At 55.0% G+C, this 20,669-nt stretch overlaps 2 protein-coding genes across 16 annotated transcripts in view; both read right to left on the bottom strand.

Moving 5' to 3' along the window:
* Positions 1-3,082: 3,082 nt before the first annotated feature.
* On the bottom strand, positions 3,083-9,788 carry CLEC19A (C-type lectin domain containing 19A). The gene is made up of 5 exons (XM_053276653.1): positions 9,451-9,788; positions 6,610-6,775; positions 5,598-5,691; positions 4,306-4,438; positions 3,083-3,275 (listed from the first exon to the last, which is right to left on the bottom strand). Exons 1-5 carry the CDS (start codon positions 9,539-9,541, stop codon positions 3,196-3,198), a joined length of 564 nt encoding a protein of 187 aa, XP_053132628.1. The 5' UTR covers positions 9,542-9,788; the 3' UTR covers positions 3,083-3,195.
* Positions 9,789-12,199: 2,411 nt separating this feature from the next.
* SYT17 (synaptotagmin 17) overlaps positions 12,200-20,669 on the bottom strand; it is a 34,375-nt gene continuing 25,905 nt past the window's right edge. For 14 of the 15 annotated variants that reach the window (XM_053276871.1, XM_053276873.1, XM_053276876.1 and 11 more), the window contains exon 8: positions 12,200-13,870. In XM_053276871.1, coding sequence (XP_053132846.1) covers positions 13,674-13,870 — 197 coding nt within the window. In that variant the 3' untranslated portion in view covers positions 12,200-13,673. Of the gene's footprint in view, positions 13,871-19,793; positions 20,051-20,669 lie in introns of all 15 variants that reach the window. The other variant, XR_008312073.1, reaches the window with a different exon arrangement.

Genomic DNA, 20,669 nt, shown 5'->3' with positions numbered 1-20,669 from the left:
TGGGCCAAGCGCGCCCAGTGCCCCAGCAGCTGCGAAGAGGGTCCTACGGCTGGGAAGATCCACAGACCTGCAGGGCCCGTCTCCAAGCTGGGAGGGCAGAGACAGCCTCCCAGGGGAGCCCTTCCGAGGCCGGGCCGGGCAGTCGGCACTTTCAGGCTGACCTCACTCAGGGATCTCAGTTAGAAACATCCGTTGGAGACCGAGGCAGCAGCTGCCTCATGCCGAGTCAGGCCCCTGGTCCAGCCAGCTCAGGACCGCCGACGCGGACTGGCAGCGGCTTCTCCGAGGCTCCAGGCAGCAGGAATCCTCCCCGCTCCCCAGGCCAGCCCGGAGACGCCGCCACCGCTGCTGCCACTGAGCGACAGGCAGCCCCCCCCGACCCCCGCTCACTTGGACACAGAGCTCGTCCCCCCCCCGCCCCCGCGCCCCCAAGCTCTGTGGTTGGTTTGGAGCCCTCCAGCCGCCCAAGAGCCGGGAGTCCGGCCGGCCAGCCCTGCGCTCAGCGGCGGAGGTCACTTGGCAAAGCAGCGCTCCGCGGGGGGGGGGATCTGCCCGGCGGTGGGGGCGCCTGCAGCAGCCGTGCTTGGGAGCGCCCCGCCCGGAGTGGCTTCCCTGGGGCGGGGCCTCTGCTGGCCACCGGACCTGCTCCTCCACCACCCCCCGACCCTGCCTCGAGGGGTCAGCTCCGACGCGGCGGCGCCCCGGCGGGCTTCTTGCCTTCCTTGCAGCTTGCCGGGGAAGCGGCATTCGGCAGCCCGGCGCGGGGCGGGGGGGGGCGGGATGTTTTCTTCCGTCGTCGACGACAGAGGCTGCGGGAAGCAAAGCCCGAAACCTCACCGGGACGGCTTCTCCGACCCTTCCCCGAAGAAGTCGGCGCTGCCTTGCTAGGAGCAGGTGGCCTCGGGATCACGCACAGACCTGCAGTCTGGAGAAGCTTGCCCCCCCCCCGCACTACGGCCCCCGCCCGCAGCAACAGACCCGTTCGGAGGAGAGCCGGTCTCGTGGGAGCCAGCATGAATGGCCCCTGGTGCTGAGCAGGGCCCGCCCTGGCTTGCATTTGGGTGGGAGACGCGATGTGTGAGCACGGCCTGCCTGCTGTCAGAGCTCAGGCTTGCACACAGGAGGTCCCAGCCCAACTCCCTGGCAGCAGCTCCGGGGAGGGCTGGGAAACCCTGCCAGTGGGACCTGGAGACCCGCTGCCGGTCTGTGCTGGGTTGACCCAGGCCCGACTCAGCAGAAGGCCGCTAGAAAGAACTGTTGCCGAACAGGCACGGAATGCTTAACCGGTCAGCTCGCTTCCGGCCTCTCTTGGGGTGTTTCCTCCCCTTCTGCGGTTCTCTTCTCTAATCACTGATGTTTCTATTCGGGGCAGTCTGTCCACACTCGACTGGCCTTTGAGAAAGGAAGGATCGCTTCGGCTGCTTGGGCAGGCTCTGAGCCTTGACTGCATTGCTAGGCCTGAAGAAGATGGTCTTGTGCTTTGGACAAGTTGGACACTGATGGTGGGCTGGATCCAGGGAGCGCAGCATGCAGGCAGAGGCCACGCCCAGTGGTCCTTCTCGTGGTTTTCCATCTGTGCGCAGAACGCGTTTTGTTCTGGGCAGCATCTCAAGGCTGTGTGTGCACATGATGTGTACTCCGCGTGGGGCCTTCCTGATTCAGCCTGAGCAGCATCTGACGTTGTTGTTGTTGTTATTATTATTATTATTATTTGTACATTTCTATCCCGCTCTTCCTCCAAGGAGCCCAGAGCAGTGTACTCCATACTTGAGTTTCTCCTCACAACAACCCTGTGAAGTAGGCTAGGCTGAGAGAGGAGTGACTGGCCCAGAGTCCCCCAGCTAGCTTCATGGCTGAATGGGGATTTGAACTCGGGTCTCCCCAGCACTCTAACCACTACACCACGCTGGCTCTAAAATACTTGTGCACACCTTAGAGGGGTCACTGGTCATGTTACTAGCTAGATTCTTCAAATCTGTTTTCCAGTAAAAGGAGAAAGGTAGGGAAACACAAGCACACACATGCATGTGCACCAGGCACCCCAGGATGCCTCTGTGAGACCGAGGGTGCAGAGCTGTGTGCCCTGACGCCGGAGTCCGCCCGAAGGGGTGCAGCAGCCAGGCCTCCCAGTAGCAGCAGGCTTCCAGGCCTGTGACTCCACCGGGCGTGTGGGCGGCTGTCTGGCTGTCTCCCTTGCAGGCACTCCCCCTCCCCCCCCACAGCCCCATCATCCCCCTCCCCCTGGAGCTCGCCTGCCTGCCTTCCCAAGGCCTCCCCAGCACGTAAAGAAGCCTCCTGCGCTGCTCACTCCGCAAGCATCCTTCACTCCCGGCCAGCAAGCCCGACTGCTGTGCCCGGCACCATCGCAAGGGAGGAGAGGCCCAGCTGGCAGCTACTCATTCATTGCCGGGGGGGGGGGCATGCCTGGACTCAAAGCTCCTCCTGAGTAGACCCCCTTGCTCCTCCGCTCCTGGAGGCTGGCCCGGGCACAATGTGGCCAGCAGCACCTCAGCGCCTCCCTAGCACATGGACCCAGCCGGGGGGGGGCTTCACCTGGGGCCACGGGTGCTTGTGTCGGGGGACCCTCAGGGTCCTTGCTCAGCGGGGCTCAGGAGGGTCCCAGCTGGGCTCTTCCTAGGCCGGGCCCTCCACCGGGGGCTCTGGCAGGTCCTCTGTCCTCTCCCAGGGGCTCCTGTCAGGGGGGCATGTTTCTGTGGACCCCCACCCCACCCCAGAACAAGTCAGGATCCTCCTCCTCCTCCTCCTCCAAGGTTTCCCCAGGGCAGATCCTGACCGTGAGGCACAGTTTGCTCCAGACCACTAAGCATCATCATGTTGGTCACTAATCACGATCATTTTGTACTGATGCACTATATACCACCACCACCACCCGGCCACAGACACAGAGTACTGAATTCCGATCCAGCCCCCTCAAAGGTGGCTTTCTGGTGATCAACATGTGGGCATTTCTGGTGCTTCATCCGGACTCAATTGCACTGGGATGTCTATCTCGGTGAGTTAAACTGTGGCTATGCAGAATCGACACACAATCTGGGCCCTGCCACATGGAGAATTCAGTGAGTTGAGATATAACAGCATTTATTGGAGTTGCTTAAAATGATACCTTGGAGAAAGACTGTACATCAGTTTCACTCCGCACACATAGTCCAGAACTTGGGTCATTCTGGGAAACGTCTAATCAGCTGCCAGAGACGGGATTTTACACACAAACGGGAATTCTCTGTTGCAGCTGTTATCATTCCATGACCGTAAGGCTATTAAAAAGAAAAGGGGAGGGGAGAGAAAAGTCAGAGTTTAACTTCAAACAATTAAATATGTGGTAGCCTATTATCAGCTGACAAAGCTGGTTTATTACTACTACTGTGGGCTCCCTGAAATACTAACTTTCTATATGCAGGGTTTGTTTGCTTGTTTGTTTAATTGTTGTTGTTGTTATTGTTATTACTTGTTTGCACAGTCAAACAGGTGTTATTGAGTGGTTTGTTTTATCCAGACATCAACTCCTTCCCAAGGACCTGGGATGCCAGAATGTTTGTTGTTGTTGTTATTGGAGGCGTATTCCATCATGTGAATCTCTACCAGCAGTCTGCTGTGCGACAGCCCAGATACGCCCTGATTGCCTCGGCTGACATTCAGACTAATGCTGTGCGCACTGAAAACTCTTCCATGAGTGCCACCGAAGACGGAGCATTCTAGCCAACCCCACCTCCTGTGTTCACTGTGCCCTCTGAAAATGTGTCCCAGAGGTGGGTCTAACGTCCTGCTTTGGGAGCTGACTCACCCCCATAATGCACTGGGCAGGATGCATCCTGCCCAGTGCTGCCGACATTCAAACTCTCTGCTTTTGAAGCCGGTTTGCTCCCTTCTGCACAGGGAGGGGCACATCCTTCCTGGTGCATGATGGGACGAGTCAGCTCCCAAAGCCGGGACTTTACGAGGACTCCGAGCCAATCCGCGTGGTGGCACACAGCAAGGCCACCGTCCTGCAGCCCCCAGCAGCACACCGGGGGGCAAATGTTGCCTGATGGCATGAAAGAGCTGGAACCTCATTTGCCTGTTTTCCTGCCCATTTTCTGGTCCTAGCCTGTCTCTTCGATGGTGAGGTGAGTTGCTGTTTCAAACTATGAGCGGCCGGCCGCAGTTGCTTTGGAATGATGGTGGTCTATGCATGAAGCAAGACGGCCGCCGAAGCCTTTGGGCAACGCAGGGCAGGTCGATGGTGCTGCAGAAAGAATGAACCGACCGAGGGAGGGGCGGCTGCTAAGTCAGGGCGACCACACCTACCACTGCTGTATCTGTACCAGATCTGCACACAGTCTTCGTCCTCCGGCTTAGAGTGGATCCCGTCGTCTGGCTGGCTGCCATCCCAGTAATTGTAGTTATAGGAGGAGCCATCTGTCCATTCAAAATTGCTCTCCTACCAGGGAGGGAGAGAGGAAGCTGCCTTATGCTGAGTCTGACCCTTGCTCCGTCTAGCTCAGGATTGTCGACACAGGCTGGTAGCGGCTCCCCAAGGTTGCAGGCAGGGCTCTTTCCCAGCCCTACCTGGGCGCTTTCCAGATTACCCACTCAACAGCAGCGAAATGCTTCGGTTTGGGCAAATCTCATTCAAAATGTAAATAGCAAAGCACCCAGCAGGGGGAGCAGTCTTGCAAAAACAAACAACTGGAAAATACAGCAACCCTTTTACACCGGTCATACAATGTTACAGCAATAAATTGCAGTGATGAAATCTGAAACAAGGCATCGGACATGCGAACGGCACCCTGCTGTCAGTGTAGAGACCGCGGTGTCACAACACAGGAAGCACACGTTGGAGATACACTGTGACCCCGTTGCAGGGTCTAATCTGGAAAGCGCCCTGGAGACGCTGCCAGGAGCTGAGCAGATCCAGGTCCCCCTGCATGCCAAGCAGGTGCTCTGACACTGAGCTACGACCCCATCCTCGAAGGGGAATGGAACAGCCCAGTGCTGGGTCATCCTGGCTGTCCTCCTCTGCCCCCTTTCCAGTTCTACCACGTCCTTTTTAGATGGGGTGACCAGAATTGTATGCAGTACTCCAGGTGTGGTCGCACCATCGTCTTGTATAAGGGCTTTATAATATGAGCAGTTTTGTTTTCAATCCCCTTCCTAATGATCCCCAGCATGGAACTGGCCTTTTCCACAGCTGCCGCACATGGAGTCAAGGAGTTGCCCACCACGAGCCCAAGATCCCTCTCCTGGTCAGTCCCCGACAGCTCAGATCCCATCAGTGTATCTGTGAAGTTGGGGTTCTTTGCCCCAATGTGCATCACTTGACACTTGCCAAGATGGACATGCATTTGCCGTCTTCTCAGTCTGACAGCAGAGAGGGCTCGCATGCAGTCAGCCATCCAAATGCAAACCCAAGTGAATCCTGTTTAGCAAAGGGGACAATCCATGCTTGACCATCGCAGTCATTTGTTTGGGAATGGCTCTGTGTGGCCTTCCCGGAAGCACCAGAACCCTGGAGGAAACGGGATTCTAGTCTGGATGAAACCGGGGCCTCATCCAGCTCTTCTCACAAAATGAGAAATTATCTGATATGGTTTTCTTACCTGCCGGAGATCATTAAGTCCTGTCCAGATATCAGTGGGGATTCCTGGCACGCGGCTGTTTACCAGGTCATAGACAAACACATTCTCTTCCCAGCTGTCAAAATATATTAGCGGGAGCATAAGAAGCCGCCTTCTGCTGAGTCAGACGGCTGATCCATTGAGCTCAGGATTGTCTACACTGACTGGCAGCGGCTCTCCCAGGTTCCAGGCAGGAGTCTCTCCCAGCCCTACCTGGAGAGGCTGCCACTGCCAGGGAGGGAACTCGGGACCCATCAATAAGCAATGTTAGCTGGGAGCCCCCCCCCCCTCCCCCGCGAGACCTGGGCTAATCAGGGCAAATGCTAGTTGTTGAACGGCACCCTGAGCCTTCGGATGGGGCAGTTTATAAATGTAATAAATAAACATGGGGGGGGGGGGTTGCCTGCCACAACAGCGAGCCAAACAGCCCGAGTGCAGCAAAAGCCGCGAAGGGCTTTGCCCCCCAGTGCCCCCCCCCGCCGCACCAGTCCTCCCCCGTCTCTCTCCAGGGTGCAGCCGGCACAGCAGCCTCCGGTGACGGCCGCTCCTCTGGCTTGCAGGCAGTCCAGAAATCCCACCCGGCCATCCTGAGGGGTCTTCTGGGGATCATGCAGGAGCTGCCCCCCCCCCCCGATTCCTGAGGATCTGTGAGTGTCGGAGGGAGATCGGGTGCCGGGCCATGAGGTCAGCCCCAGCTTTGGACCGAGGGAGGCGGAAAGACGCCCCCCCCCAAGTGCACCTCCTCGGCCATGTTGGAGCCTGGACCCCCCGCCCCGCCCTGGGAATGAAGCACACCACCCGGGAGAGACTAAAGAGGGGGGGGCGGGCTGGGGAGGCTCCCTTGCCCGCGGCCGGCCTTGCTTCCCACTCCCAGGGGATCAGAGGCGGGGGCTGGCTTCTCCTCCACTGACCTCGGCCGGCCTGCCAAGTGCCTGGCCAACACACTTCCAGCCCCGGGCGCTCAGGGGCTGCCCCAGCAGGCATGGCCACTCACCTGTGGATGGAAGCCAGTTTGGCCGACCGGAGGCCCACGGAGAACTCCGCACAGTACAGGTCGGCTTCTGCCCACGTTTTGTTGAGGGGGAAGTACCGGTAACAGTAGCCTGCGTATTCCGTCCAGAAGAGAGGGCAGGCGTAGGACAGCGGGGGCTCCGGCAAGGCTGCGGAGAGAGGAGCGACGCCTGAGGCCGGCGGAGAGTGCCTCCTCTGGGCCGCTGGACAGGCCTGCTTGCGGGCAAGGCAAGGCAAGAGCCAGCTGCCGCCACACGGGAGGCCTGTGTCTGCTGCAGCATCTCCTCCGGGGTCAAGCTGGGCTGTCAGCGGCACCTTCTGGCAGGAGGGAGACGGGGGGGGGTCTCCGGGCCTCCTCCAGCTCCTGCAGCAGACCTTTGCGTCCCCCACCCCCCATCATCCTCAGCCACAAAGGCCATATCTGGGGGTGATGGTAGTTGTAGTCCAACAACATCTGGGGGCCCAAGGTTAAGAAACCCTGCACCAGGCTGTTGCTGGTGTCTACCAGTGTCTCCTCTAACGGGGATTCCCAGATGCTGTGGACTACAACTCCCAGAATCCCCAGCTGCAGTGGCTTTTGCTTGGGGATGATGGGAGTTGCAGTCAACAACATCTGGGAATCCCTGTTAGAGGGAACACTGGTGTCTACCTTTTAACATTGTGAGCCCTTTGGAGACCAGGAACTTATTTATTGCTTATTTTTCTATGAAAGCCACTTTGGGGGAAGTTTCCAAAGTGGTTTGCGTTTGTCAAAAAGTGGTATATAGCAGTCGTGGTACTAGTAATACCGCTATGATGTGAAGAAAATTACTCAAAGTAGTCCAACTGAAATTAAAAGGCTGAGTTAGACAACTTAAAAGGACAAGTTAGACAGTGTCCAATTCTTCTTCATCATGTCAGCCACTAGAATTAAAAAACATGTATCTAAACTTTCCAGCAAAAAAGGTCTCAAAGCAGTTTACAAAGCAAACAAGTATGAAAAAAATGGCTCCTTGTTCTGAGCAGCTCACAGTCTACACACACCCACACCCCAACCAGGGTTCACCAGCAACAGCCACTGGAAAGATGTGCTGAACAGGGACAGTTGCTCTCTCCTCGCTAAATGACTGGGACTAGCTGACTGATTGGTGGATTGATTCAGAGCCGCCTTGACTCGGAGCGACCGCCTGGAGAGGGTCTCCCCGGGCTGGCTGGTCCGTCTTCCGCTTGGCCTCGACGGTCTCTCGGGGGTGCGTTCCTGGCCGTTGCCGTCAGTCCCCTTCTTCTCTTGCTAAAGAGCCTGATTAAAAAGCACCACTTGCCCAAAGTCCTCAGAGTAGTTGCGGACACAGCAAAGGAGTCCGAAGAGGGCTCCCCCCCCCGCCCAAGGGACTCCGCACGGTCTGGAGGCCGAGAGAGAGGCACCGCCAGCACCAGGGGCTGTGGAAGCGGGCGGGGCGGCTGTGTCTCCCCCCCCCGCTGCTAAATGTAGGGCCGCTGTTCCCAGAGGCGGCGGCGGCGGCTGCAGGGCGGAAAGTGGCCCTCCTCTCCCTCAGAGCCGGCTGCGTGGTGGGGAGCGGGGGGGGGGGCCACTGAAGCCCTGCTTCTGTCCCAGGGACCCCAGCGGGCCGCCGGGCTTTGATGAGCTCCCGGGCCCGGCAGGAGGGGGCCTGCGGGGAGGCCGAGGCCGAGGGAGGCTGGCCCAGCCCCTCAGGAGCAGCTCGCCTGTCAAGCCCCCCCCCCGGCTGCTTCTGCCGTGAGGCTTCCAGCTCCCGGGGGATGTGATGGGAGGTGTCACCTGGGCCCCAGCGCTGGTCTGGGCAGGCGGGGCGGGGCGGGGGGGCACCATGAAACTTCGGGGGGCAGGGCCGGGCGACGTGGCTCTTCCCCGCCCTGTCTGCCCCCCCCCGCCCGCCCGCGCTCCTGCCTGCGCAAGCACTGGGCTCCCCACCCAGCTGGCCTCCCCGTGTCTGAATCCTGCCGGTGCGGGGGGGGGGGGGGCAGAATGTTGCGAAAGGACGAGGGAGAGGAGAGCAGCCAGCCTGGCGTGGCGGTCAGAGCGCTGTTGGGCGAGGGCCGAGCAGACCCGAGTTCAACCCCCCGGGTGACTCTGGGCCAGTCCTGCTCTCTCCGCGAAGCCGACCTCACAGCGTGGCTGTGAGGACCAACATGCCCCGCTCGGGGCTTCCTGGGTGCCGACTGGGATCGGAAAGTGATCAGACAAAGGAGCAATGGGGGAAGGAGACAGAGAGACAGACAGACAGACATTGCTCTGCCCCGCTGGAAGGAAGGAAGGAAGCAAGCGCGCCCTCCTCCAGAGCCAGAGGAGCAGGAAACAGTCCGCTGAAGAAGCAGGAGCTGTGCGCGGCCCTGATCCGCTGCCCCTCCGGGGCCTTCCGCTTCACGTGTTCGCTGGACAAAGATCTGCCGCCCTGCCCTGCGGGCACCACCGCACCCGCTTCTCCGCCGAGCAGAGCCAGCAGCTGAGATGAGGAGCCAGGAGGGCCTCCGTGAGGAGATGGACGAGGGCTCGCTGAGGAAGGAGTCCGCCCCTCGAGGGCCAGCAGCCCCCATCACTTCAACAGCTCTTGAGCCCCGCGGCGGAGCTCCCAACTACCAGTCCTTTTTGTTTCATTCCCTACTGAAGAAGATTCCGGACCGGGGATTTAGGAGTCATCTTGGCCTCAGCTGGATTAAAAGCCCAACTAATGCATACAGTTCTTGCTTTTCTTAAATAAATAAATAAAACCGTATCTCTAAATTAATAAGAAATAACCCCTTAATAACCACATCTTCAGCGTCTTGCATGCCATTCTGATTTGTCTCCTCAGGAATATGTACTCACCTTGACTTATTTTAATATTGGTATGGGGGAAAGCCTGGGTGGCGAGAAAGGTCCCGGAGAGGAGAGCACAGAAATGCCACCCGAACAGCATCGCGGACGGGAAAGAAACCTCTTCTGGAGCCAGGAGCAGCAGCCGGCTGTTCCGAGCGCTTCTCCACTCCTCTGTCCTGCCGCCCCTGAGAGCAGCTGTGAAGACGCTTCTTTCGGGCCTGCCCCCCTCGCCTGCAAGCTCACACTTCCAAGAAGATGTGCACGGAAAGCTGGCCAAGGGCTGAAGTCACAGAGCCCCCCCCCCACACACACACACACTTTGCACAACAACCCGGAAAATCCCAGACAGGACAAGGGCTGAGGCTGGACCACCGAAGAGTTTCCTTCAGACTGAAGACTCCTGGCTAGCAGCAGAAACGCTTTTAAGTCTCAAAACTAGGGGGGAGGGGAGGGGAGAGTTGTCCTTATTGGGTTTTAGAGCATATAGTTCAACGTCTCGACTTTCACTGATTAAAAAAACTTCTTGTCTTGCTGCTTAGAACCGTAGACTTCTCGATCTGGAAGGGGCCTTGGAGGTCTCTAGACCAACCAACCCCCCACCCCGCTCAGGGCTGGAATCTGCTCCAGCACCCCTGACAAGACGGGCTGCCCAGCCTCTGTTTGGAAACCTCCAGTGAAGGAGAGCCTGCCACTGCATGAGGCAGGCTGTTCCGCTGTCAAACTGTTAGGAAATGCCTCCCATTGCCTAGCCTAAAATTGGCTCCTTGGCTTTTCAACCCATTGGCTTCTAGTCCTGTCCTCCGATGTAACAGAGGAGGACACCTCCTCCTGCATGGCAGCCCTTCCAGGGTCTGAAGACAACTAGCTTGTCTTCCCTTCTTCTTCCTCTTCTGCTTTCCAAAAACCAACACTTCCCCAGCTGAGCTGCTTCAACCACCATTCCTCCCAGGACTGGGCTTCCAGACACCTCGCCATCTTGGTTGCTCCTCTCTCTGAGCTCGTTCCAGGTTGTTGCTTTTTAAGGTCCTGCATTAGCCTGAATCCAAGGCGAGGTTTCCTCCCAGTTCTCTGAGGCTTCAGGCAGGCCTCGGTCTCTCCCCCAGCCCGCCCAGGGACTGAACCTGGGGCCTTGAGCATGCCAAGCTAGGCCGGTGGAGAAGTCCTGCCTCTGAGCTCCAGCCCCATCCCTCCCCAACACAGGAGTCAGGCCCTGGCTTGGTCCACCTGGCGGAGGAGGGTCCCCACTGACTGGCAGCAGCTTCTCCCAGGTTCCCCGCAGGAGGGTGTCCCCGCAGCCCTACCTGAAGATGCTGCCAGGGAGTGAACGGGGGACTTTGGGCGTGGCAAGGAGAGGCTCTCCCACTGAGCTCTGGGACCGCTGGAGCCTAAGCAGCTATTCGGGGGAGGTGGTCAGCGCACAAGGGATTTTTTCCAAGAGATGCCATCCCTACAGGAGTGAGAAGGGTTAATTCTCCGTCACTCTCTCCTCCCTCGTTTTGAGCCCAGGAATGTGGACTCTCTGAATGCAATTGGTCTCCAAGCTGATACCTCCTTGTGCATTCGGTGCAGGAGGTCAGCGGAGATTAGGAGAAGAGGCCTGCAAGGGTGACAGCCAAGGGCAGGTGGGTCAAGGCTCCTCCTCCGCCATGACTGCAGGAGCAGCAGAACCACCCCGCCCCAGAGGCCCTCCGGAGAGAAAGAGCTGAACAGAAGAACAAGCATTGGCAGGAGAGCCGGGGCTGCCGTCGCCTGGCAGACTGGCTCGCGGGAGGAGACCCCGGTGGAAATCGCTGCTGAGCAGGCCCCCCAGGGACCTGGGTGGGGAAGTCTCTCTCTTTCTCTCCGCCCAGCCAACCTGCCTCACAGGGAGGTTGTGCTGATAGAACGTGGGGCCACGTCTGGCGCGCTCAGTGCTTTCAAAGGAGGGCAGGAAGGACAGCGATGAGATCAAGAGGGGACGGGGGGGGGGGGAAGGTTGTGAACCACACCACATTGGTGAAGTGGCTCTTCGGGATTAATCCCGGAAGAAGCCTGGTCCCAAGACGACCTCGCTTCAGCTTCACCAATATGTGCTTAAGGTTGTAAAGAACACCCTAAAGAGACACACCCACACCCACACCCACCCACCCACCCACCCACCCACACACACACGGTTCGTTGTTGGTTTAGAACTGCAGCAGGTGTGGAGATGGCAAGCACCGGAAAGCTGAAGAGATGCTCAGACAGCAGCTTGTTGGGCTGCCCTGGAAATGTGGGGGGTTGAAGAACCAGAGAGCTGGAAGGGGCCCTGCAGGTCTTCTTGTCCACCGCCCCCCCCCCGGACACACACACACTTGGTGCAGGGAACAGCTACCACATCCCGAACAGACGAGCATCCCGCCTCTGTTCAAAAAACGTCCCACCAAGGAGAATCCCCCGCTGAACCGTTCGGCTTCCTTGTTGCAATTCCAACCCAGTGACCCCCCCCCCCAAGTCTGCTCCTCCAGCTCCTCCTCCTCTGTGGGGGTGGGGGCAGCCCTCTATCCCCCCCCCCGCCGGCCCCACTCTTCTCCTCTCCATCTTCAGCCCCTTCGCCTGCCTGAGCCTCGCAGGATTTGGCTTCCAGACCCCTGGCCATCTTGGACCCTGCCCACCTCCTCTGAGCCTGTTCCACTCCAGCGCTGTGCTGTCATGAGGGCATCTAAAGGCAGGCGGGGAGACTTTTGTAAAACCTGAAAGCAAACGGCATTTTGGAAAAAACATAACCGGAGTCTCATCGGACACAAATAAACAGATCTTTTATTGTCCATAAATATACATCCTTAGACAATACGGTGGGAGTTGGGGGAGGATGGACAGAAAGCATTCAGCAGAGCGGACAGGATTTGACCCTTGCTAGGTTGACTCAGTCACTTTGAGGAACTGTCTGTCTGTTTGTTTAATGGGTTGAGATCCTGCCTCTTATTTAGTTAATGGATTGAGATCCAGTATTTCTATCCTGCCTGAAGAAGAGAGGAGGAGGAGGAGGAGGAGGAGATGTCCCCTGAGATGGTACCAATGATGGCCCACATGTGTGGGTCAGGCTCATGGCCGGTAGGGATTACCGGTGGCCGCCAGGGGGGCTCCCATGAGCTGCTCCTCCTCCTCCTCCTCCTCCTCCTCCTCCTCCACTTGGCCCAAGGCTGCCTCACTCCCTCCGGGGGCGACGGATGTGATGTGCTGGGGCTGGAGCAGATTCTTCCATGGAAGCGGATGGGGAACTTCACTCTGACCAGAGCACTTTGCACATCTTGGGGTGGGGTGGGGTGGGCCCTCTGAAGCAGGACCCCGGTCCACAGCCTCCTTCCTCAGGGGAAGAGACTTTAGAAGGTCTACGCAGGAGTAAGCAGGGTGTGGATTTCAGCTGCAATAGCCGTGCAAGCCGAGGTCCTCCACCGAGGTAACGTCCAGTCCGTTTTCTAAAACGTGTCATGTATATATCATCCATTTTATAAAAAATCTATACATGATACGCTTCTTATTCAAATCCTAAAAGGATGTATCGCTTATACCTGTCTAAAAATGTACCCATGAGACATGGGGGCAATGAGCAGCAGGGAGAGAGCGTGGCCTCTGCTCTGCTCCATCCCAGCCACAGGCGCAACTCCAGACACACACGTGCTTTTGTGAAGCTCACACCAGGACAAGGGCTGGGATCTAGGCAGGATTCCACGGCACGTGGCTGAGAAGAGACTGCCCGAGGTTGGCGACTATCCACACCACACAGTCACAAAAGAGCACACACAGGCAGGTACAGCTCCCAACGCGAGGACTCTTGGACAGGACGCACAAGGCGCAAGAGAGGCCACGGAAGCGGGTCCAAACCACGTGGCACTTTCGCCGCTAACCCGTCCGTGGCCTGCACTAGACTCTAACACAGCAGGCAACAGAATCGGAAGATGCATCGGGACGAGACTCTTGCGGACGGTTCCCGCTTCCCTACATGGCGAGACTGAGCCCCCTGGGGTGGGGGCCATGATGGCGGGCACAAGGGGCAGGCTGCCTCTGGTGCCCCACACATGGCGCACTCTTGAGAAAACAATCAGTGGGGTGGTGCATGGGTGAAGAGGGGGCGGAGGCCCGGAAGAGTTGCTACCAGAGGCCGGAACAGCTGCGTCGGGTTTCGCCCGGTGACTCGGATGGGTGTTGGGTGGATGGCTTCCCGCAGCGTGTCTCAGCTCAGCAGCCGGCTAGCCGTGCTGGGGTCCACCTCCTCACGTCACCTCCAGAGACGCTGGTGAGACGCGGTCGCATTCTGCCCGGGAGCGGAGGCTGTGCCACTGCTCCACGGCGGTGCGGTGGGAGCTGAGCATCCGGCGCCAGTGCTTGGACTCCGGAGAGCCGGTGCAGTACTGGCCAATCACGATCCTCCCAATGAAGTCGTTGCTGCTTTTCACGTTGTGGCCGTACACTGGAGGGAAGAACACAAAGGGAGGGAGGGAGGGGGGGGAGGGCTGGAATCATCGGGGCGGGGGGGGGCGGGGGGGCTGCCAGGCCGCAGACAGCAGGCACAGCCCAGCACCGCCTTCTTCCTGCTGTTGCCATGGCTGACAGGGCAGCTGCAGAAACCATGCCAGGATCCAGGCAGAGGGAAGAGCCCAGAATTGCTCAGAGATCAATCCCACAGTAATCAGAATCCAGCACCAGCCAAGGCTGAAGGGTGCCGGGAGGCAGGAGATGGGGCAGGAGCACAGGAGCAGAGCCTCTAGGAAGACAGGGAGCTGTCTACCTTCTACCCAGTCAGGCCCTTGGTCCATCTAGCTCAGTATTATCTACACAGACTGGCAGCGGCTTCTCCGAGGTTGCAGGCAGGAGCCTTGTCTTGGAGATGCTGCTGCCAGGGAGGGAACCTGGAACCTAGATGCTCTTCCCAGAGCAGCTCCATCTCCTGAGAAGGGGAATCTCTGACAGTGCTCACACATGGAGTCTCCCATTCAAATGCAAACCAGGGTGGACCCTGCTTGGCAAAGGGAACCATTCGTGCTTGCTACCACAAGGCCAGCTCTCCTTCTGTTTGTAAGCAGAAGGCCCCAGGTTCCCTCCCCGGCAGCATCTCCAAATGGGGCTGGGAGAGACTCCTGCCTGAAACCTGGGAGAAGCCGCTGCCAGTCAGTGTGGACAATCCTGAGCTAGACGGACCAAGGGTCTGACTCAGCATAAGGCAGCTTCCTCTGTTCCTCTGTCAAGAACGCAACAGACTTTCAGAGAGCATTTCCTTCTCAAGTCACTGCTACAGAAGAAACATGTGACGGCCCATTGACAGGCGCCCATGCAAAATCTGCCATTCACACCACTGGGCAGATCATCGGCTTCCCCTCCTCCCGCCTTGGTCCAATGCTGGAGAGGAGAGCTGGGTGGCAGCAGAGGGAGGCTTTGCTCCCCAGCGGCTTCCCCTCGTCCTGCCTGGCTTCCACTCCGCCTCTCCTCCCTCCTCCTCCCCCCTTGCGCTTTGCCCTCCTACAACCGAAAATGGAGAGCTCGTTAATCTTTTAATATTTCAAAAACTATTTAGCAGTGGACGTAGCCAGACCAAAAAATGCTGGAAAACTACAAATTTCAGTATGCTGGGGCTCATGAAATACCCAAATACTATGGGGAGGTGTACTTGGAAAACTAAACAGAAGTGCCTGTCTAATTCTCTACTGTGCATTGTAGCATCACTATTATATAAGTTTTAAAAATAAATGGAGAATTTGACTTTTCCCAGATACTCTAAAGGATATGCAGAGTAAACTGTGTCACTGCTTGGAATATATTCAAGTATTTCAGAAAGACAGTTAAAATGAGAGAAAGAGAGCAAGAAACTCCCAGTGGGCCTTAATACTAAGGATTTCACACTGATTCAAAGACAAACTCACCATTAATAGCCATATTAGCAATACACCACATTTAACTCACTTATCACAAGAAGCAAAGTAAGAGCAAATGAATACAATCCTAGCTCATAAGCTTCAGCTCAGTATCCACAAGCCCTGATTCTCTGTACATAGTGCCAAACTGAATATGTGTACAGTGACATATTATATTAAATTAAATTTTTTAACCTGTAGCCCTTTTGGGGGGCTTTCTAAAGGCCGTGGGGGGGGGTCTGCAAATGTTCTCCCTTCCCCCACTGGCCTCTGGGGCCTCACAGGGACCATTTGAGGATGTGTGGTGGCCATTTTTTAAAATAATATTTTTTAAAATGGCTGCTGAAAACAAAATGGTTGCCGTGCATGCTCAAATGGCCTCTGTGAGGCCTGGCATGGCCAGGGGCCTAATAGAGGCCATTTGAGCATGCACGGTGGCCATTTTGTTTTTGGCAGCCATTTTTTAATTTTTTAAAATTGGCGCCCCTTCAAGAGGCACCTGGGGCACGTGCCCTGCCCGCCCCACCATAGATATGCCCCTGCTCAGAAGGATCTACATTGACTAGCAACAGCTCTCCAAGTTTTTGGGCAAGAGTCTTTCTTCCCAGGCCTACCTGGAGACGCTGCCAGCCAGGGAGAGAACCAGGGACCTTCTGCATGCCAAGCAGATGTGCTGCCACCGAGCAACAGCCCCATCCCCTCGGGGGAATATCTTACAGAAGCCCTCACAGATCGGTCTCCCTTTCAAATGCAAAGCAAGGCAGATCCTGCTAAGCAAAGGGGACAGTTTTCTTTCACCACTCTGCTCTACATCCCCACGACGACAGGCAATTCGGCACAAAGAATAACAAGACCCACAAGATTAAAAGAGGAGACATATCCACCTCCAAGGATGCTCCGTCCACTTGCAAAAGGTGGGTGCTGTGGGGAGAGAGCCAGTGCAGAATCACAGGTTTTGAGAAGCGCACCGGCTCCTCTCTCTGTTACTGCTATTCTTCGTTTCCTCATGGCTTGCCAGAAATGACTCATGCTAGTGATCATTATCAGAGCTCTTGACATATAGAAAACTATCAGGCACATCCCAGGCTGTGCCCTGTGATAGCTACAAAGCATTCATCTTCAGTCATGAATCGCTAGAGGTACTTGTTAAAACCGTCTGGAAAATAACCCCCCATCACTATTAACTGGCCTCAGTCCCCACATCGCTGGAATGGTCAGTCCCCCTGCTATGCACCACAAAGGCTCCCTGTGGGTGGGGTGAAGCAAACCGGGGTGTCGGAGGAAGCAAGAAGCAAGGCAGGGAACCCCAGCCGATTTCTTCTGCACAAGCATTTACATAAGAACAGCCCCGCTGGATCAGGCCCAAGGGGGCCCCTCTAGTCCAGCCTCCTGTTTCCCACAGTGGCCCACCAGAAGTTCTCTCACTGATGGGGCCACTTGCATTAGCATAAACACAACATCCACTTGGAGAATATGCTTGCAGACGGATTGGGCCGGGACGCTCCTCAGTGGATGCCGAGGCAATGACCAAAAGGCCAGGAAACCAAGGGAACACTGGCTCACACCAAACTAACGTCACAGTCATCAACCCAACTTCTTGGTACATTGTAGTAGCAGTAGTAGTAGTAGTAGTTGTTGCTGTATTGTGCATGTATTTGAGCCAGTGACTGGAGTTGCCTGTCTCCCTAACTGTCGCATTTAAATGTATATATGTATATGCACACACACACATAGAGAAGCAAACAAAGTTATGAGATGGGCTACTCCAGTTACTGGCTTACATCCACATTAAGTTACTTATAAGCAGTCTTGTTGAAATTAGTGGGACAAGTTGACCTATTCATTTCAATGGAAGTAAAGGTAAAAGTAAAGTGTGCCGTCGAGTCGGTGTTGACTCCTGGCGCCCACAGAGCCCTGGGGTTTTCTTTTGGTAGAATACAGGAGGGGTTGACCATGGCCTCCTCCCGCGCAGTAGGAGATGATGAGGCCTTTCAGCATCTTCCTAGATCGCTGCTGCCCAATATAGGTGTTTCCCATAGTTTGGATTCGAACTGGCAACCTCTTGCTCCCTAGGCAAGTTACTTCCCCACTGTGCCATTAGGTGGCTCCTTCAATGGAAGTACTCATGAGTAATTAGTCTGGCTGTAATGGAGAAGCCTGTCGCATAACTGTAACACCTAAATGTGTGTGTGTGCGCACGCACACACACACACACACACACACACACACTCTCTCTCATTCGCAAAATCTCTGTGGGGTCCTGGGCTGAAGGCTTGCGACAGAAGGGCGTCCACTTGTTAAGAAGAAAGACCTCTGATCCAGAAAGCCCCTGGCCAATCTTGAACCTAGCTGGCCTTGGGTGAGGGTCATTATCGCGGGTTGGGTTCAGCACCCCCCTTCTGTGATACGAGGATTGTAACAGCAACTTCCCCTCCGGGGGTGTAATAAAGACTTCTGTCATGACGCACAGCAAGTGCTTTGAACATTCAGAGGCACAATATCAATGCTAATAAGTTTTTTAAAAATCTCATGCTTGCTTATAAAAAAAGAAATGTGCACATCTCCCCCACTTCAGCCGAATCCTACTGAAATCTACCTGCACATGGACTGCCCAACGTATGTTTTCAAAGGCTCCCTTTACTGCAGAATGTTTCCCTATTACATATTTTAAAAGCTTTTAAATAATTAACCATTTGCCGGTGTGGATCTAAGGCACACGCCCTCAATCTGCAACTCCACAGCTACGCAGAGCGCGGATCAACAGAACAATTTAATGTTGCCCTTCTCTGCATGGAGCTCATAAAAATGCAGCCCACAGGAGATGCACCCATTCTGGGAAGAAATAAGAAAACTAGCAAGCTTGCCATGTTTTCATATTTAGCTGCAGCAGAAGTCTGTTCACCCAGCTTGAGTGAGAACAACGGGGTTAGCCTAAGCATACTGGACCTCTGCAAAGGCCAAAGGTGTGACCTCTGCACACCTGTCTGCGTCTGTGATGGCCTCTTCGGCCAACCAAATGGCATCGTGCTGGGCCTTGCCCATCTTCTAGGGACTCTCCCTCCCACAGGAAGGCATATGGGGATGCTGCCTGATCCGTCTGCAGGGAGAGCAGGTCAAACCCGTGCTCCTCGCAGACCCTGTGCTTGCTCTACACCCAGATCGTATGTAGAGCCTTAATTTCTCCATAAGATTTTTAACATGCTAGTACTTCCCTTTCCCCACAACTCAGCACTGAGTTCCCTTAGCTCTGAGCCTCTCCCCACCTGCCTCTCTGTTAACTGCACTCTGAGCCCATGGACATTCCATCCCATGAACTTAGATGGGATAGTACTGGGGCTTTTTTTGGCCCCCTTGGGTTTTTCCCCCTTTCAGATTCTTTTTTTTAACACTGACATATCTGTGGACCACCTTGTATCTGCCAGTACCTCCCACTCATTCACAGGTGTCCCAATTTTGCGTCCATAAGGATCACAACAATTCCAGTTCTTTCAGAAATGGTTCATTGATGTGTGTGTTTCTTGATCATGCTGATCCTTCACTGAGGTCCTGGTGCACCTTCTGGTAGGTGGCAAATACATAAGAAGTCAGGTGGGACTAGGTAATGTTACCCTTCAATAAAGTATCCTGACACTACAGAACCAGTGATACCTCACCCCTGGGTGGCTGCCATATATTTATAAGTCTTGTCAAGATAACTGCTGGAGATGTCACAGCCCTCAAGCTGGCAGTTACTGTCTGTTTGGGACTGGTTCTTTGGTAGTGCAGTTCTGGCTGAAAGTTTGGCTATTCTAAAGGAGGTACTGGGACATCTCATGAACCCTGCCATGAACCCCGTTGCCTATCAAGACCTTCTGGAGAGGTCTGGTTATGGTTGCCACCAGCTTGTTTGGTGGCAATCCGGGACTGGGCCTTCTCTGTGGCTGCCCCAGTTGGGGCTCTGGAATAGGCTCCCTGCTGGAGCATCTTCTTCTTCTCGGTTTGCTTTTAGGAAGACCCTCGAGACGCACCTGTTTGCTCAGGCTTTTAACTGGAATTAATTTTAAACTGTTTAATTTGTTTTTATTTTATGAGATCGTTACTTTATTTTGTGAAATTTTAACCGCTTTTACTCTGTTTTATATTGTGTTTTAAATTTTGTACACCCCCTAAAGGTGTGCATATCAGGCAATATAGAAAGATGATAGATAGACAGACAGACAGACAGACAGACCGACAGACAGACAGACAGATGTTTTAACATATGACCCTAAACCAGTCCTGTTTGGTTATGTCAAAGGGGTAATTCTAAAGGATGATTTAGGGTCAGTATTTTGTTTGTTATCAGCTGTAAGACTTTGCATTTCATCTTACTGGGAATTCCCATCCTTATTAATAGACTGGTATAAATGTATTTGGAACATCACGTTACTTACAAAATTAACTTATTTCAGCAGATTAGAATGAAAAAGCAGAGAAATTTATATAGTGGTGGATTTTTAAAATTACCTTTTGGAACTCCAGATTTAATGATGATGTCCTCCCCTACTCTTTGTTATGATTGTATTGTATTTTGAAGTTTTAAAATTTTTTAAAAGAGAAGTCAGGTGGGGAGGAAGAGAAGAGAAGAGAAGAGAAGAGAAGAGAAGAGAGGAAGGCACGGCCGAGATCTCTGCACAGGGAAGATGGCTAGAGCCAGGACTGGATTTGCCAGTAGGTCACCCAGCCCGTTCTACCTGTCCACGGCCTCAAATAAAAACACAGATCTATGCAAAAAAAAAAAAAAAATTAAATGCAGTCAAAGCAACCCCTAGCAGGCTTGGGCTAGATCGCATCATTTGTGCTATGATGAATCATCGTATTCTCATGTTCCTGATCACAGACAGCTGGTATATTGTATGTTGAAGGTGAGAGGGGACGCAGCTGGGGGGTGCATCTTCTGCAGGAAAAGGCCATTCCGCAGATGACAGGAACCATTTAATTCTTCTACACCTGACAGGGTGCATTCAGAGATGGTGAATGCAGCCTTCCAATTAATTATAGCCTTCCCTGCAGAGGAACATTTCTCTACATGGTGGGTGAGATTTAAATGGCTGATGAGCTTCACTTTGGCTATGAGATGTTTGGAAACAGGCTAATGGCTTCAATTTCAGCTGCTTGTCTCAACCATAACATCTGTTCCTCCCATGGAAGAAATGAACCCTGCAGCATCATTACTTCCCCACTCTCAATGGTTTTTAAACTGGAGCACTGAAATGGTACAAGGAAGGGAACGAGGAGAGAAAGAGCAAGAAAACCCAACCACTGTGTGTTGCCTATCCTGCATCTTAGACCACTCAGCCACCACGGTGATTCTCGAGTAAGGCAGCAGTCCGATGGACACTT

Source organism: Hemicordylus capensis, chromosome 13 (genome assembly GCF_027244095.1).
Source record: "Hemicordylus capensis ecotype Gifberg chromosome 13, rHemCap1.1.pri, whole genome shotgun sequence".
Classification (NCBI taxonomy): Eukaryota; Metazoa; Chordata; class Lepidosauria; order Squamata; family Cordylidae; genus Hemicordylus; species Hemicordylus capensis.
Note: the sequence above shows the minus strand (reverse complement) of the source record. Positions and strands in the feature narration are given on the sequence as shown.

Coding starts and splice junctions, on each gene's coding strand:
- CLEC19A (XM_053276653.1), bottom strand. CDS start 9,541: ATGCTGTTCGGGTGGCATTTCTGTGCTCTCCTCTCCGGGACCTTTCTC. Junction 6,776..9,450: donor CAATATTAAAATAAGTCAAG/GTGAGTACATAT, acceptor CTCTCTCCGCAG/CCTTGCCGGAGCCCCCGCTG. Junction 5,692..6,609: donor AAACTGGCTTCCATCCACAG/GTGAGTGGCCAT, acceptor ATATTTTGACAG/CTGGGAAGAGAATGTGTTTG.